The sequence below is a fragment of the Xiphophorus hellerii genome, chromosome 16 (assembly GCF_003331165.1).
Source record: "Xiphophorus hellerii strain 12219 chromosome 16, Xiphophorus_hellerii-4.1, whole genome shotgun sequence".
In the NCBI taxonomy this organism is placed as follows: Eukaryota; Metazoa; Chordata; class Actinopteri; order Cyprinodontiformes; family Poeciliidae; genus Xiphophorus; species Xiphophorus hellerii.
The window spans coordinates 12,392,083-12,410,374 of NC_045687.1; the positions used below are offsets into that span (position 1 = coordinate 12,392,083).

The window sequence follows — 18,292 nt, forward strand, 5'->3', positions numbered from 1 at the left end:
CATAATGTGACCAAAAAGGAGCGTGAGAAAAAAAAAACAGTGAAAGATGGGTAACCTGGGCAGGGTGGGCCATGCTGGTGGGAGTGGAGGAGCTCTGCTGATGACAGCAGAGCCGCTGATGTATACAGGTCACAGGAAGGCTGAGCTGCGTAGGCGCCGTTCCCAGAGGGACCTGTGTGTGGTGTTGACGTGATCTCCGAGACGCTTCCCCGCATATCTCCTCTCTAATAGTGATCCGAGGATTTATCGAGAGGCAGCTTTTTGCTATATTTGTTGTTGAAGTTTTAACTAATAGTATCTTTTTTAAACTCAGCATTAGTCAATTGAATTATTGTATGGCCTTTTGCTTCAAAAGCAACAGGCTATCTGAGACTGAAATAGTAATCTTTCTTAAATCTTATTTTGGTTCCTGTCCTCAGGGAAACATGCCATTTCCAGCTTGCAGGGTGCAGAGAGCCATGTCCATGAGCACATCGTCTTTGTGACTCAGCCTGGCTCTGGTTGTGCGTGTCCCTTATGTTTGTGTGAGCAGCAGAGCTCAGACACCCACGCCCTGCTGTGTGAACCCAGCGCCACCTGTCGCCGAGTCTGCCGTGGCCCCTGCAGTCCACTCGTCATCTGTGGGCTCAAGCGTTTTTAGACCCAGCCCCTGCATCTCACGTACGCCCTCGCATCACAGTTGAGATGGGCAAAAAAACAGGGTTTTCAAATCAAACATATAGTGATGGACCCATATGTGCTGAGTATGTGTATGTTTGGATGTGAACTCCAATGTGGAAATCAAAAACATATGGTGGAACAGAAAGCGCAAAGGCGGAGCTTCCTGCCTTACCTCTTGTACAGATTGAACTGAAACAAAATGGAAGTGATGCAGGTCCAACTCATGACTCAAAAACTCCTCAAATACTAATATTTTAAATACATACCATATCAAATAAACCCAGAAAAGACCAGGCCAATGTCCATGAATCACCCCAACTTATAAGCAATAATTGCTTGAATCATGAAAACCAGATTGATGTCCTATTATTAAATAAGATCACTGGCTCAGTAGAGTTCACAATTTACAGGTTTATTTTAACACACTGCCCAGAGTAACAACATCTGTCACTTTGTGGTCGCTTCTCATATTGAGTGCTGGCACATTGTCTAACTAAAAATGCTCAGCAAATGCCATCATACACTTTAAACAGCCACAACCTTCCACTGTATTGGGATTTCATGAGATCGACTGAGTAGCACACTACTGTGAAGTGGAAGGAAGATGATGCATGGAAGATCAGCATTTTTCACCAACAAAAATGTAAAAACATGTAGTTAATTTCCATTCTCCCTCCCTTTACACTAATACCCCAAAATAAAATCCAGTGTCTGACCAACAGTCTTCAAGTCTTGTCACACATTCTCAGTTGGATTAAGCTTGGGATATTTTATAACATAATCCTTTGTAATGTTGTTTTTTTTAACTTATGTTCTAAAAAACTTCTAAAGCTTTTTGCAAAACAGCTATATTTAGACCAAAATGAGATTATACACCTATTTACTAATTAGGTGACTTCTGGAGGCAATTTGTTGCAGTGAACTTTATTTATGGTCACCAGAATAAATACATTTAAGTTTGGAAATGGAATATAACAAAATGTGTTAAATAATTTATTCATAAAGCATGCATTTATGAAAAAAAATTAGCTTATAAAAAATAAGCACATATCAGTAACATTAACTGTATTTGTCCATATATTCATTCATATCTGGTGATATTTAAAAAGAAAAAAAGAAAAAATTCAAAAACATTAATCAGTCATAGGCTCACAGGAGCTAAGGAGGAGCTCAGATGTGTTAAAGATAGGTCATCAATCAGAGTTCACACAAATATACATTTTAATTTACTGGAGAAACTTTAATAGAGATTTCAGTATGATTTATCCATGTTTTATTATACTGTGGTTCAACTAGTCTTTCAACAAGAAGTGACTATTGGGTTTTCAATGCACTACCGTATGCTAATAGGTGCCTCATGTAACCATACCTGCTGCTAAGCGTTTTTGTTTACTCTCAGTGTGACCACCTCAGCTGTCATTCATGCTCAGAGTCCTGGACAATCGCAGCAAAACGCTCCCCTCCCTCACCCAGCAGGGAGTACATGTCTCTGAGCGTACTTGGACCGGGACATCCAGGTCCAGGTCCGATGGATGAAAACTGAGGGGACAGAGAGTCCAAGAGAACCTGGCACACGAAACCAGAGTCAGCAAAAGCATGTATGGACACGAATGAAAAAAGTAGAGTTCGAAATCTGATTTACCGTTTTTCAGGTAATTTATGAACACAGTCCCTACCTGTTCAAAGTAAGTCTCTTGTTGCAGCAGTGCCACTCTCATCCGCAGCTCCTCCAGCTGTTGTAGCTCCTGCTGTGTGCTGTAGGTTATGGTCAGGGGCAGAGGTGAAGCCGCCCCATCTGCAAACAGGCCAGCTGCCTCAGACGGGCAAAGACACCCTCCCTCTGGCCTCCATCGATCCCATGCCTTCGACTCTGACGGAAAACCAGGTTATTTTTAGAGCGTCAGCAACCATATCCCAAGACGTTTTTCTGCTCTGTAGTCGGCGCTTTAAATAACTGGGACTTCGCCAAGCCACGCTGAGGGAGGCGGCGTAAAAATCTTGCTGTCACGGAGGAAGGAGATCATGGATGAGGCCAAGCAAAGTACTGATCTGACGCTGAGGTTTCACCGAGGCTCTGTTTTCATTTTCCACATGCCAAGATGGACACCCACATTAGCACGCTATATTCATCAAAAACATCCGGATCGTAAAATGAAGCCAAATAAATCACTGTAAAACAATATGAAACAAAATACTGGATGGCGCCTCAGTGTGAGATCTAATGCACATATTCAGCTCCCTTTGACAAAGAAAAAAGTGTGAGATCCTAGAATTAACTGGAAACTTTTCTCTCACACTGGCTTTGCCAATATGCTCGCGTTACGTTTGAAATTTAACACAGGCACATAAACAAATGTCCCTCACTGAAAGTGACCTGATCATTTAGGAGGTGTGAATGGAAAATGTGTGAGTATTTACATGGTAACTGTATCACTTGAGGTACTGTTCCTTACTCAGTGCCTTGCAAAAGTGTACATGCACCAGATTTTATTTAGAGGCATTAGTGTAATGTCCTTTCCTTCATGATGGAAAGGACATCATAAAGGATGTTCTTTATGATAGCAGGTCATCCTTCAGTTTGTTTGCAAGCTTTTTTATTACATGTTTGGAATTAGGTCTTTTTTCTTGCTAATTCACTGTTCCGCCCATGTTGGCAAAAGATTCACTGCAGATAATGACACTTTATTACCAGATTCAGACATCTTCATAATGTATTTTCCCTTTTGCTCTTTCTAGGGATGCACAATTTGCATCGTTCATCTCTGGTACACTGAAACATTCCCCTTCCTAAACAGTATAATTATAAAAAAAAGAGTTAGCTACTCTGCAACAGACTGGCGTCCAGCGTGTACCTCGCCCAAAATGTCTCGCTGGAGATAGACACCAGCACCTCTCTCAGTCCCACTAGGGACAAGGGTGTAAAGAAAATGGATTGATGGATGGATGGACTTAGCTACTGCTGTCTTTTGAAGCTTTTTATTGTTTGTATGAAAAGCTTACAACGCTTCAACATCCACATCAACTGGGATTTCTAAAGTTATATCAGGGCATTGTAATTTCAATATGTCTGACTTTTTGAACTTGAGGAAAGTTACAAAAATATTCAAAAAATGACTTCCACTGCCCTGGCATTTGGAAAAACAATTATTTATTATTTGAGCTTTGCCAAATTAAAATGAGTCTAAAAAGTCAAATTTAATTACAGGCAAACAAAAAAAGGTGTTTTTTATTATATTTTATGTAAATATCTGGTATTAACTGTACATACAGTTGGTAGCTACAGTTTAATATAACTCATCATTTCTTTATCCATCACAAAAAGTCTCAATACGAACAATGATGTTTCTATTTCCAGCGTGAAAAAATGCAGAGAAAGTCAAGAGACATATTTGCAAAGCACAATCTGGACTGACAGGGTGATAGCTATACAGTTAAATTAAAACTGGCACACCATATCTAAGAGAGACTGCAATTTAATCTTGCTTTTTGGTCATATAAAAGTTTTACCTTGCTTCACTTTATCTGCCAGGACATGGAGCTCTGCAGCTGCCAGCTGCAGCCCTGCTGGTGTCAGGTCGGAATGGGACTTGGTCTGCTTACCACCTGTTGAGGTAGATAATTAAAAACTGGTGTTATTCACAAAAAGTATTGCAAAACAAGGTGGAATGGGGTAGCTCTGCAATTAGCACTCTGCTTGCAGGTTGTTACCACCTTGTAATAGCTGAAATAATTAAAGAAAAGTCCCAAATGTATTTTTGGCAAAGAAAATAAAGAAAAAAAAACAACATGATTATATATCCATCAAAAAAAAAGCTGATAAAAATTCTGCCAACTTTTGTTTCCACATTTTCATGACACTCATTTCACATGTCAACACTTCTATTGATTGTTGCATTCTTAGTTTTGATTGTTTCCATGTACAATTCAGTTCACGGTTCTTACTCGGAAGTTCAGTGTCCATTTCTGGCACCTCATTGACAAGAATCTTCTCGGTCTGGCAAAGATGTGCAAGGTTGAATGCTTGTTCGGTTAGTCTGTGGAGCTGAAACCTGGTCTCATCTGGACTTCCACTTGGCCAATCACTAGGAAACTAAATGGATCAGAGCAATAGATAGCAACAAGGGACTGAATGAAGTCTGTGCCATGCCTTGGAAAAGTATTGATAACGCCTGAAACTTTCCATATTAAGGCACCTTAGATGAAGAAACTTTACAGGATTTTAATGGGATTTTCTATGACAAGCCAATGTAAAAAGATATAAGGTTCTCTATTAATTTACTTTAATAAAACCGAATAAGTCTGTATGATGGAAATAGACAAAATAGTGCTGGATAAGATGAAGACTTAGGTGGGGTTGTTTTTAGCGGAACATTACCTAGACAGTTGAGTATTTGAAAGTTACTGTATATCAATTAACCAATTTTGAAAAGAAATATATTGGAAATTAAAAATATATATTTCAAAGCAGAAGAATACCGTCGTCCTCATTCTCTGTATGAAGCGACTCCTCCCAGGCTCCGGGTTCCTCTGTAAAGCAATAACTTTGTCCCACAATCTAAAGTTAATAAAAAGGAGGAAATGTCAGAATCCAAATATTAAATCTGTACTTTGCAATAACCTTATATAACAAAAAAAAACTATACTTAGCGACCTGTTTTGTTTGCTCCTTAAAGATTTCCATTTTGCAATTTGCTCAGGAAGCCCCCTGCCCAAAAGTAAAGTAGAAAAAAAATACATATATCTCTTTAATTGCAAATAAAAACATGATTATTTCCACAGCTCATTTGTGCTAAACCTACCCGTTGTGTTGATGCAAACTGCTGACCCCAGATCCATCTGTCCCTGAAAAGGACATGTCATCTGAAGAAGGCATGGGGACAGATGCAGATTTGCTCAGCCCATCGTCTCGGGGCATATTGCTTCTGACCGTCTTGTTTTTCGAGAGCAAAGCTGTGATTTGATCAGGAGATTCAAACCCTGCCAAGACAGTCTGCTGGTGATGCCCGGCATGAGCAGCTGAGGAGGGATGGTGTTGGGTTCTGTTTTTGGACTGTGCTGGTTTATGGCCCGCTGAAGGCCTTGAGCTATGTGAAACACTTGGCTTTTTGTGCCCTTTTCTGTGAAGGCTGGCAGATTTTTTACTTGACTTGCTGGTTGGCTGATTATCTTTAGTCACTGCTGATAGAGCTGGCATGCATTCTGTTTTTTTAGTTGTGGATAGTTTTCTTTTGCTGGAGTCTTGCTTAGAGACCTCTGTGCCAGTGCGGACCCGAAGAGCTTTTTCCAGTGCTTGCTCAAGCAGTTCTATATCTTCCTTCTCCCCTGGCAAGGACTCTGCTTCTGAGAACATCATGCAGTCACAGTTAAGTGATTTCAGTAATTACCTCTTATGGATATCATATCATAATATAAATGACATGTTTTCAAAAGGAGAGAAGAGTGAATATTGAAAGTAAAATAGTTTTGCTTTATTCATAGAACAAATGCTCACAGTTTTATCAGTAATTCGTCACTCATTATTCTGTAAATTAAATCTATGATTTCAGAAAACAATTTTTAATGCAGTCAGAATCATCAGGCTACGTTACCTGCAGCAGCATTGTCTGCTAATTCTGCTTCTTCAGAGCCTGCCTCTGGTTGTGGTATCCTGAGGGGGGAATAAACAAGTTACTAAACAGTACATTTTTCCTGAAAGAAGTAGAAAGCAAAGTAAGGAAATAACAAGCAGAAACAGCAAAAGCAATATATTATAGACTATACAATTTTCACACTCTTTTACGAAGATATTTACTCAGTGCTGCAAATTTTTGAAGAAAGTGCTAGCTTTTATAATGAGAGAAATGCGTCAGAAATACTTGTATCAAAAATTATACACTATTTATGATCATTAAATAAAGTAGAAGTTAGATTAAGTTATGGACAAATTATGTTGTATTTTATTGTTTTTCTGCTGAATTCAACATTAATCAGATGAACCTTTTCATAGTGTAATGTGGTCTTATGACACAAACAGAAGAAAATTGGAAATCAATGTAGCATACGAAAAGCCTAATCTGCTAATTTCTAGTCCCACATTGAGGGAAATTGCAGCCTAAAATAGTTTTGGTCTGACTAAGCAGCTAAATGTTAATTCTAGTATGCCAATTCTCAGTTTGGTTATTTTTTTCTATTGAGTATACAGCCACAGCAGAAATAATGCAATAGAAGGCTGAGTCGTTTCACAGAGACAAAACTGAATCAAAAGGCACTGCTGGGATTCGAACCCAGGATCTCCTGTTTACTAGACAGGCGCTTTAACCAACTAAGCCACAGCGCCGGACACGCTACCGTCGCCGGACTCGAGACTTTAACCATTCCTATGTGAAAATGTAAATTTTTGAAAGTTGTTAATGACATCGCAATGATATTGGCCACTAAACATTGAAATATTTTGCTACTTACAGACTATGTAAAATTTCTCGGTGAAATTGAATGCTGCGGTTAAGCTTGACTTGTTCGGCCTTATAGGTCTTGATAGCCTCCTGTACCGCAGAAAGCAGCGACATGTTTCCTCTGTGGGTCTGTTTGTTCTATCGTAACAAAGCTAACTATACCGCTTAGCGTCTGGTTCTCACAATAGGAAATAATTGAACGTTCAACGACTACAAAGCATAATATGCATTCAAAACCGCGGGTTGAAATCTTGATGTATAAAATACTCTTTACCCGCGAAGTCTCACTTAACGGATGCGGAAGCTACGTTTCGCCTGCAGTTGGTTATTACGTTTAACATCTACATGTTCGGTAAAAATAAACCAATCAACAGTAATTCTATAATTTCTTAAGAGCGAGTAGTAGGCTATGTATTTTTATACAACAAACGACCAAGCACAAACTAAAACTTTCTAACTTATCAAGGTTCCCAAGTTCCCAATTCTCGCGAGAATTACCATGACAACGTATGACGCTGTTTGCACACGCGAATAAAAAAATGAAGCTTCAGTGAATATTATTAAAATTTTGGCTTTGACGTGTATTTTACATATTGAGTTATAAATAATAGAAAAATATAAGCAACAGCTCTTTTATCTTCTACTCATCTATAAATTCATATATGATATTTTTCATGGTTGGCACCAGAAACATTAACATTTTAGATCAATTAAAATTCAACACCTTATAATATTCTCATTTCTACCGTTTGAGTATTTTCCTTTTGACACTCAAAGCGTGATGTGAGTGTACCATTCATCTTTATGGTTTGTTCTCTGCTTTTAAACTTTCTATCACATTTTAAATTGGTATTGTTACTCAAAGACCTCCAGCTGCTTTTGCTATTTTTCATATTATCAAACTAATGTAAAACTCAAACAAACATAACTTAAAGAAAATGTAAAATCAGTTTTTAAATTATTATTTAATTTATGAAAGGGACTAAGCTATCCAAGCCAACCTTGCCCTACACAAAGAAATAGTACTAATAACTAAATAATAACTAAATTCTGAGTTAACTGTAATTCACCACATTCTTTGTAAAGCTGGGTGGGAATTCAGTGGTTACTACCACATGTGTAGAGTCAAGAAATTACTTACAGATGGACGGACAGCAAATAGTGAACTAAAATACCTGAAACGCAAAAGAAACTATCAAAAGAAATTAGGAGATGAGATTAATCAAATCAATCATTAATGAGCAATTTTCATAAAATCAAGTTTTTTTGGAACAAAGACCTTTACATCCATCCATCCATCCATCCATCCATCCATCCATCCAAAGCATACCACCAAGTATGGTATGCTTGGTGGTATGCATACCAAGTATGAATACTTGGTATGCAAACCATTGCTAGAAAAACAATGGTTTGATCAACAAAATGTATTTTCTGTAGTAGCCTTATGAAAAAAAAAACCAATAGGGGCACCACCAGATATTAGGGAAATGGATGATTACTTTTTGATTAGATACCCAAAGCCATTTTTGGGTAGCTAATTTTTGCTCATTGAATGAAATCATAATTTCATTAAATGAAATCATAATTTCAAAACTGCTTTTTGTATTTTCTCAACTTGTCTTTTCTGTTTCTAAAAATGTATTTGATTGTTTGAATCATTTAAAGTGTGTCCAAAAAAAAGTAAAAACAAGGGAAATCTGCGAGGGGCAAATACTTGTTCACAGCAACCTGCTGAGGTTTTTCATATTAGTAGGTGGCAAGAGTAATGCTTATGATGTTTTGCTGAAAATAAAGTACATGTGTAAACAATAAAGGATTAATCCAGGGACAACAGCAAAATACTAAGTGTGCACACTCCAGAAATTAAATACCACCTAACCCCCTGCAGGCCTCCACTGGCTGGCCTTTTATTCACACCCTCACACGCATCGCCAATCAATACCAGTCATACAGCAGAGTTTGTACTACTGCAAGGAGAGGGAAAGTGCAGGGGAATGGGTGTGGGAGGATGGGGCATTACACCTTTCCCATCAAAATTTTCCTTCAAGAAAATCTCCCAACAAAGCTGAAGCAGTGCTGCTGATTTGATCTTTAGTGGAGCCATTATACCTGCGGGGTATATGGAGAGGAAGGAAGTGGGAGCAATAGCAATTGAGCACTACAATCACAGATTAAAAATATCCACCTCTTACCCCTGCCTTTTTGCTGTGTTCCTTCATCTTAATGATGCTGCTTGTTTCCTTGTTTCTCTGACAACCCACTTTGACCTTCACAGAACAAACGTAGAGGGATTTAGGTTTGAAGATGTGGGCTTTATTTTGAATTTCAATAGCCTTTGAACAATGTTTTTGTGCTCGATTGTATTTAAAGGTATCGGAGTACAGGGGGCACCATTTCCAGATCTATACTTGTTAAAATGTTGTGAACTATGTGTCACGTGTCTTCCACTTTACTGGCATACACCACTTTGTGTTTCTCTAACACATAACATTGCAGTAAAATACATGTTGTGATGAAGCAAAACGTGAAAAAGTTCATGGGGTATAAATTTTTCTGCAGAGCACTGCATTTTTGAAAATGTCTTAGTGGCATAAATAATGCTCTTGAAGTATTTTCTGAGATAGCAACAGCTTGCAGGCCCTATTGGAGACGTGAATCATCCTGTTAGCTCACCCCATCCCCGTTGGCCTCCTGTGGTAGCAGAGGGAGGGGGAAGCACCCATGCTGCCCCTATAATAAAGCATCTGACACTCCAGCCGGCCACCAGACTGATCTCAGGCTCCGACAGTCACACAAGTACATATGCATGCATGTTCACACATGTGCTGCTACACAGACAGACACATACAAGCACACACATGTATCCACATAAAACAGATGGGCAGGGTTTTTTTTTGTTGTTGACAAGACTAGTCGGTTCAGCTTGCAACTGCCATGGAAGCTGATCAGTACACTCTCAAACAGGGTGTACTGATTATATGCATAAAAATAAGAAGAAAAACACTGTCTGAAAAGTATCAATTTCCTAAAGTATTAATGATTCATCAGTAACACACACACACTTTTTAAAATAGCACTTGTTATGCAAAGAAAATTGACAACAGTATGAAAAGCATTTTAAAAGGCTTCCAGCCTTTAATGACAATTACTTTCTGTACAATTCAACTAAAAAAGAGAAAGAAAACAACACATTTATGAGGAATTAAAAAAAAAACTGGTCATAAGTTTCCTCACCTAGCTAATACTTTATTAAAGTACCTTTTACGCTGTCAAAGTCCCGCATCTTTACTTGACAATAGTATCTTTGCAAATGCTTCTGGGCCTGACAGAGAGTTGAAAATATTTGAAAGGAGCTCAAAATAGGCAGTACTGAACGGACTAAAATCTCAATATCTAAGAATGATAAGAATGATTTTGTGCAAAAAAACCTGTAATGAACATGTTTTGTATAGCCCATAGGCCTAACCTAACCTGTTCCAGGAAGCATAATAGGTCACCTTTAATCAGCATTTGTTGCAAGTCAGCCATCATAGATAGGTGTTGGTCACTCTAGCATGAATAGCACAACAACTGATTCTGAAAAAGTTCCGTGGGGTTGAAGTCAGCATCCTAAGCAAACATCATCTCCACAATTCGGGAGATGCTTTTCAATAAACCTTATTTGGTGGTACCAAGGTGGTACAAAGAAAGAAAAAAACAAGGGTTTTGGAACAGAGTAATAGAACAAAGAAAACATCAGCTGCAGGCAATCCTCTTACTGTTGTTAACTTATTGGACATTGATTTCAAAAAGCAAAAAAAAAAGAAAAAGAAAAAAACTGACAATAAATACATGAATAAAAGTACAGCTGTGTCTTACTAATGTCACAAAGAGTCATGGAAACATCTGCGATTTGTAATGTTCAGAAACAGTGGAAAATAGAAGATATGCTAATTTTTATAATCCGAAACTACAAATTCTTGTGCTAAAACTACAATTTTGCGTCAGCATTTCCGGTAGAGACACGCATGTCTGTTTTCGCCGGGTAGCGACAGAAGGTTTTAATAACTGTTGTTCCGGTGGAGCTTCGCATCCTGCGTTTGAGTTTTAAGACTTTACTACTGAGCTGCAGGGAAGGTTTGTTCCGCTTGACTATTTATAAAACCAGTACATAAAAATGATTTGTTGCTATCAAGTGGCACGTTTTAGCGTTTATTTTTTTATTAAATTTTAACGAGTTTTTTAGCTAGCTTTTAGCTTACTTAGCTCCTGTAAAGTTAGCTGTTGTCAACGCGTCGCTTCAACAAGTTGCAAAGAATTCTTGGTTTACTGTAGTGGGGCAGGATTTGTTTTTATTGGAAAAATAAACAGAAAATGTACGTCAATTTGTTCGTTTGCCAAAACATATCTAGCGTTCCAACGCTGTCACGGAGATTACTGGTAAACTCCAGAAAGGAGGCCTGTCCTGTGTTTTGCACCTTTTTGTTCAGTCGATTTATGCTATACGAGCATGGACGTTGTATAAAGGTGCCTTTGTGAACCTACAAGACTAATTGTGTTTACTGTCAGTCAACTTGGTGCCTTACTGTCGGGGTTAAGTAAGGTCAGCGGCTTTACGTAGGTTAATCAGCTGTTTAAAGGTGTGTTTGTTTTGACCGTTTTACCCAGACCACTAGAGAAAGTGATATTAACTCTTATTGTTTTGTTTGCCTCTTTTGCGTGTTTTTTTTTTTTTTTAATTATTATTGATTTGGCTTTAAACTGGAGCTGCTTTTGTATTTGATTGTTCAACTTCCAGATTTGTTGTCAAGTCATTCAACAAATCTGGATCTTCCTGTTGCATGCAACTTAAGAATGCTCATTTAAACATTTATCATTTTGCCACCTTCCATCCACAGTCTTCATTGAGTTTTCTTAGATTTTATGTGATAGAGATTTTATGTGAGGAATCATGGGGGTGGCAGCATCATACTGTGAGGGATGGTTTTCTTAAGGTGGAACAATGTAGGTGGGAATCCTTCAAAATGTACATTGAAGTTTATGGTTGTAAAGTGACAAAATGTAAAAAGGTCTAAGAGATATTTGTGTACAAGGGACTGTACTTAAATCCTGATGAGCCTTAAATATTGGTTACAAATTTTCATTTTTATATGACTTAGTAAAGACTTTACCACCATGTACTGCTTTCAGGTTGAACTCCAGAAAAAATTACACAAAAAATGTCAGAGAAGATGGAGACGGAAGCAAATGTGTCCAATGGATCTGGGACAGGGTATGAGAAAGAAGAAAGCAACCTCAGGTAAACTTTTTTTGCAGTACTTTGGTTTATTTTTTAATATCTGATTAAGATTACGAACTGTTGTGGGTTTGGAGAACATTTAGAAAACAAGCAAGCTTTGTACTTTATTTTTCTTTCGCTGGCATGTTAATTGCAGCCCAGAGGATCTGTCTGAGATGCTGGCTGCTGGAACTAAGGAGGTTCACGAAAAAGCAGAGAACACGCAGTTCGTGAAAGATTTCCTCAGGGGACGAATCCGCAAAGAGCTTTTCAAGGTGAGACTGAATAAACAAAGAATGAAGAAAGTGGGATGATTTTAATGGTATAAAGCTTTTTTTTTTTTTTTGAAACTCACAGACAGGCAAAGACAAGTTTTTGCTGTACTATTTGTTCATTGTGGGTAGGGTGTATTTGTCCACTGAGGTTTCTTTAGTAATTCTCTAAATTGAGAAACCTCTTACTGTTACCCCCTGCAGGTAAACCTCTTATCTTCTCAGAACTTGCTCAGAAGCCCTGATTGAAAATCCCCTATGGAGTTGAATTAGACTTGGAAACAAAATGTCGTGACCCCATTTACTTAACAAAAGAGAATTAAAATTAAAATGAAGCTGAAAAGAAAGTAGAAGACGTTTGTATTTTTTCCCCCTTCAGCTTGGTGCTGTTGCACTTTACCACACATATACGGCCATGGAGGAGGAGATCGAGAGGAATAAGGACCACCCCCAATTTGCCCCCCTGTATTTTCCTGCAGAGCTGCACCGCCATGAAGCCCTGGCCCGCGACCTGGAGTATTTCTACGGTCCGGATTGGAAGAGCAAGATCAGCTGCTCTCAGGCCACCCAGCACTACGTGGACCGCATCCACCAGGTGGGGCAGGAAGACCCGGTGCTGCTGGTGGCCCATGCCTACACTCGCTATATGGGTGACCTGTCAGGGGGGCAGGTGCTGAGAAAGGTGGCACAGAGAGCTTTGAAGCTGCCACCCACAGGGGAAGGCCTGGAGTTCTACCAGTTTGATGCGATCCACAGTGCCAAGGCGTTCAAACAGCTGTACCGAAGCCGCATGAATGAGCTGGAGCTGGACATGGCGGCAAAGAAGAAACTGGTGGCGGAAGCTGTTAAAGCTTTTCATTTCAACATGGAGGTGAGAGTCTGAGGCAGCTGATGATCTAGGCACTTTTACTGGTCGGGAAAAATGGTTTAAATAGAGATTTGGTATTATAGAAGTGGGTAATCATCAGTGCTATTCCAATGGAATTCTGTGTAAAACACACTTTGTTGAACCATTTGTATTGATTTAAACTGTAGTCACAACCAGCAAATTTATTGTACTGTCTTCTATTGGGAATTTATGCGACTACCATAAAAAACGTCACTGGCGGTGTTGAAAAAGATGCCTCATTTTCAAATTTCTTTACAAAAGCAAACTGATAAATATGCATCCCTGCTCCTTAATTCTTTTATCCTTTAATGAAATCCATTAGTACTAATTGCTTTCAGAAGTCCACTTGTGTGCAATTCAAACCCAGCTTTAATACAGCTGTACTGTTGAGGTCCCAGAAGTAAATATTAGTTCAAATTAATGAACAAGCGGCATCATGAAGACATATAACCTGTCGCAGCTGACAGGTTATGGGGAAAGTTGTGTAGAAGATTAAATGTGTGTTGATTCTTAACACATAATCTCTACAGTGAAAATCGATGTTAGAGGGCAACTTAATTACAAAACCTGTTATAGAATTGAAAAGACTTAAAACTGGAAGTTTAGATCAAAGCATATTTATCTGCTTTATAATATTCTGTTTCAGAATGTTATATTTGATCTATAATATTCAATATTTTGCATATATGGGCAAAATATTTTGACCTGAGAGACAAACAACAAAAGACTTGCAGCTGTAGTTCCGGCCAAAGGTGGTTCTGCAAAGGATTGACTTGAGGGCAGATTTTGATTTGTAAAAAGTTTTGAAAACCACACATCATTACCTTCTGCATCATCATGGTTCCCAGACTGTTTTCTGCACAGTGATCTTTGCTTGAAACAGAAACAGCACAACAGAGAAGTGTGGTGTAAACATCCAGTATAAACAATGAATTGAGTTGGAAAGTAGATCTGGGAATTAAACCAAATCCAACTCAACCATGTTCAGGTTGTGTATCAGAAATCACTCTGGTATGCTAATTGCGGTGCTCAGTAACAAGCTCTCTATTAGTAGTAAAGGTAAACACAATGTGTTCCTTTAAAGGTTAATGTATTTGTACAACAAATTATCATGTTCTCTGGCAGATGTTGTACAGCACTATGCATGTGAAAGATTTAATGAGATATAAATCACCAGAAGCATCAAATAAACACTAGTACTACATTAAACATGCATAAGATTGACATTTTTCCAAATGGAACTTGGAAATTACAATAAGATGGGTAATTTTCTTCTCCTAAAAAACACAAAGCAAAGTGTAAATGTTCAAATTCTATTATAAAATATCAATCCAGGTGTTGCTGTAATCTAACAAAACTAAGAGTAGGAGACGTTTTACATGGTATGGTATGACCTAACCTAATGTTTGCTCTGGCAGGTGTTTGAGGAGTTAGAAGAAATTGGCAAAACAATTCAGGAGGATGTTCAAGATGCTGGCATGTCTGTTCATGGGGAGATGGGAGGAGACATCAGCAAATGTCCCTACTATACTGCCAAGATGGGTAAGTGAAGAATGTGTTGTTCTAAAACTAATCGCTGGATGATAGTTGGCTTCTTGAATGTAGTTTTCTGTCTGTGTTGCATCACAGCAGCGTCGGGGGGAACAGCGTATTTTGGTCAGCTGGTCATGGCCGCTCTCAGACACCCGACGGGACAGGTCCTGTTCGCCACTTGGTTTGCCGCCCTGGCTGGACTGGCTGCGTGGTATCTGATGTGATCCAGCTGGTGTTAGAACAGAGAAGGACAGTAAGGAGACTGGAAGACTTCCACTAACTGACCATTTTATAAAAACATTCAAATAAGGCCTGTGCATTTTTATGTTTGAGCTTTTTAGTTGTAGACTTTAAGCAGTGTGATCTGCAAGACGATTAGGACAACAACTCCCTCCACACACTTTACTTTCTTTTTTTTCATAAAAATTTAGATATTTTTTCTTATTTCTCTACCTCCAACACACTATCCTTCCATTTGGTGCTTTTCAGTTCTGGTGCATCTGAAGTTATGTTATAGCTGCTTTCTGATGGTAGTAGACCAATGTTATAAATTATACTGTAAGTATGATAACAAAATACAATATTGTAGTAAGAAAAATGGTCAATCTGGATGATACTTATAATTAGATGTATGCTTTAAATCCTTCAGAACAATATGAAACAAAAAAGTACTTTTGTACAACAAATTTTGTCAATTTACAGTGCTACTTAAAAATATCCTTATGCTTTAAACTTTTTCAGTTTAGTTTTAGGTTGCAACCAAAAAAATAACAGTTTTTGTGATAGACCAGCACAAAATGCCACATAACTGGGAAGTGGATGAAATAGGATCCATTGTTTTTGAATTATATGTGGCATGCATTTTTGTCCAGCTCATTAATAAACAAAGAGGTACCATGACTAACCCCCCCACCCCCACCACAACAAAAATAAATAAATTCTGCATCAAAAGCTACATTATGTTGATTTATCACAAAAAAATCTTAACAAAATACAGTTATAGCATGACAAATTGTAGAAAGGTGTATGGTTGCCTTTAAAAGCCTCTCTAAAATCAGAAATTGCACTTAATATCTGGATATCTAGTGCTCAGGTTTATTATGGTGACATAAAGCCATTCAAAATCCCTAGCTAAAGAACCCGTCATATACACAAGATCGGTAGTAGTTGTTTCCACTTTTCTTTCTCCAGTTTTTCCTCAAAGTATACATTGTTGCTCCACGTTGTTTTTCCTCATCTCCAATCAGCGTAAAAAGCAAACTCTTAAGTGGACTGTTTCTTCCATTTCCAGATTAAAACTCCTGTATCCCCTTCAATGTTTCTGCTAATATACTGTTGCTGTATGTATTTATGTGTGTGGCGTGGGTGAGAATAAACGGTTGAGAGCACGTCTGCTATTTTATAACATAATTACTTCGACAGGCCTAGATTGAAGCGACACCCTCCTCCTCTCCCAAAAAAACTGTTATTGATCACATGATGGTGCATTAGCTAACGAGTTCAGAGTGAGCTCAGACAAAAAATGGTAAATCGTATCTACCATGTACAGTAGGTCAGGCCTTGATGAGGCAGGGTTTAAATGGATATGCATCCATATATTTTATGCTGTCTGTTTTTCCCTAAATATAATGTGAAAATTGTCACATTTTATTGTATTGTTGTCACACTCAAATGTTTCTAAAACGGTTGCATGTCTGCAATGAGACGGATGATGACAGCCAAAAAAACCTTTAAAAAGTGCAGGATTATTTGACAACATTCAGATTCTCATAATGGTGAAATACAAACAATTACTCTATTGTAGCGCATGCTAACTTCAATTATTCTTTTGTTTCAGAAACATGTGATGGCTTAGCCAATAAAAAGCAGTCTCTTTATGTGCATGCTCTAATTTTCTAAATGAAATGTTATTGCTTACCTGCAGCAGGGGCTCTTATTTGGACGCAGCAGATTTACTTTGAGATAAACGAGTGGGTGCTTTGACTATACCAATATATTGATCCTGTATCAGCTCAGTTCTTGTTTCTTTATTATCCAGTTTTGTGGATATATGTCTAACACATCACCTATATTGTACAACGTGCTGGAAGAAGATTCCCATAAAAACTCAGCTAAGCTTTGTATTGAGTAGAAATACTTTGTGCTGTAATTACACTGAAGTTTAGTATCCACCCAGATGGAGTGTTGATATTTTAGGAACCTTTTGAAGTGGTTTTTGTATCGATTATCCAAAGAAATGTACTGTTTCTCAAACGCCTGCCTGGTTCTTGTGCACAATGCGTTTACTCTCACGGAGAAAGACTTGCAGCATTTCCATGCTGGTGCAGTTGCCTGGTCGCAAACAAGGCGAAGAGAGTGATAAGAGTTTTGTTTTTGAAAGTCTCAGGTTCAGCACAATGAAATGCATATGGTGGGCTAAAACAGGAACTGTTTGAAATGCTCTTGTAAGCCCATGTTTTATTGCTTTCACAAGGTTCAAGCATGAAGTGTGCGTCAGTATTAATAGGACCTACTGAAGGGACACAATCTGCAGCCATAAATGAAAATGTTTGACTAATACATGCTAATTTTTAATTCTTTTACTCTGCTCCTAATTCCTTTGTATTTGATTGGAGCTGTGTGACTAGCTAGAGCACTTTTATTGTATGAGTGAAAACCAAGAGTTATATTGTGTTGTCAATAACAAAATAAATGGTTTGACTTTGCATATTTTTCCCATTTTTTGTACAACTTGAACTTTCTCACTGCATGATGCTGCCACTACCACTTTTTATAATTGTGGATGTAATGTTCATGATCATATGCAGCATTCTTTTTCCTCTACATGTTGTGTTTCAGAGCACCATGCAATATTTTCCTTCCACTTTACTATTTGTGTTGGTCAATTACATAACGCCTTAACATCCATTGAAGTATGTGGATGTAATGTGTAAGTTGGAGTATAATTTTGGAAGGAAGTGTAAGGTTTCCCCCAGAAAACTTGCTAAACCCAGTGGTTGGGGCGCTCCGCAATCATTCATCCAGCAGACTGTTGTCTTTGAGTTAAATATTTAAAGTTAACAGGAAATTTGAAAATATCACTTGATAATTATGTGTTATTTGAAGATTAATATCTGAACACCAACTATAAAATCTTAAAAAATGCAAACATTTAAAAAAAAACTTAAGTAATGCTAAGGGTGGTGGGGGCACAAGTAAAGCCTGGTGGCCCGCCAGTCTTATAATACACTGGGAGAAACCCTGAAGTATC

At 38.1% G+C, this 18,292-nt stretch overlaps 2 protein-coding genes and 1 non-coding gene across 4 annotated transcripts; 1 reads left to right on the forward strand and 2 right to left on the reverse strand.

The window, feature by feature from the left end:
• Window positions 1-1,056: 1,056 nt before the first annotated feature.
• On the reverse strand, window positions 1,057-7,543 carry tedc2 (tubulin epsilon and delta complex 2). The gene is made up of 9 exons (XM_032586965.1): window positions 7,102-7,543; window positions 6,249-6,307; window positions 5,460-6,000; window positions 5,312-5,365; window positions 5,137-5,215; window positions 4,603-4,750; window positions 4,168-4,263; window positions 2,337-2,530; window positions 1,057-2,226 (listed from the first exon to the last, which is right to left on the reverse strand). Exons 1-9 carry the CDS (start codon window positions 7,203-7,205, stop codon window positions 2,077-2,079), a joined length of 1,425 nt encoding a protein of 474 aa, XP_032442856.1. The 5' UTR covers window positions 7,206-7,543; the 3' UTR covers window positions 1,057-2,076.
• On the forward strand, window positions 6,004-17,747 carry hmox2b (heme oxygenase 2b). Of its 2 annotated transcripts, none has more exons than XM_032586967.1 (6): window positions 6,004-6,022; window positions 12,261-12,369; window positions 12,506-12,623; window positions 13,000-13,491; window positions 14,928-15,051; window positions 15,139-17,747. In XM_032586967.1, the coding sequence occupies exons 2-6, from the start codon at window positions 12,290-12,292 to the stop codon at window positions 15,264-15,266; spliced, it is 942 nt and encodes a 313-aa protein (XP_032442858.1). In that variant the 5' UTR covers window positions 6,004-6,022; window positions 12,261-12,289; the 3' UTR covers window positions 15,267-17,747. The 2 variants fall into 2 exon arrangements, with proteins under 2 accessions (XP_032442858.1, XP_032442857.1); XM_032586966.1 differs by lacking the exon at window positions 6,004-6,022 and adding an exon at window positions 11,079-11,207.
• On the reverse strand, window positions 6,903-6,976 carry trnat-agu (transfer RNA threonine (anticodon AGU)). The gene has a single exon. It is a non-coding gene; the product is annotated as a tRNA-Thr (tRNA).
• Window positions 17,748-18,292: the final 545 nt, after the last annotated feature.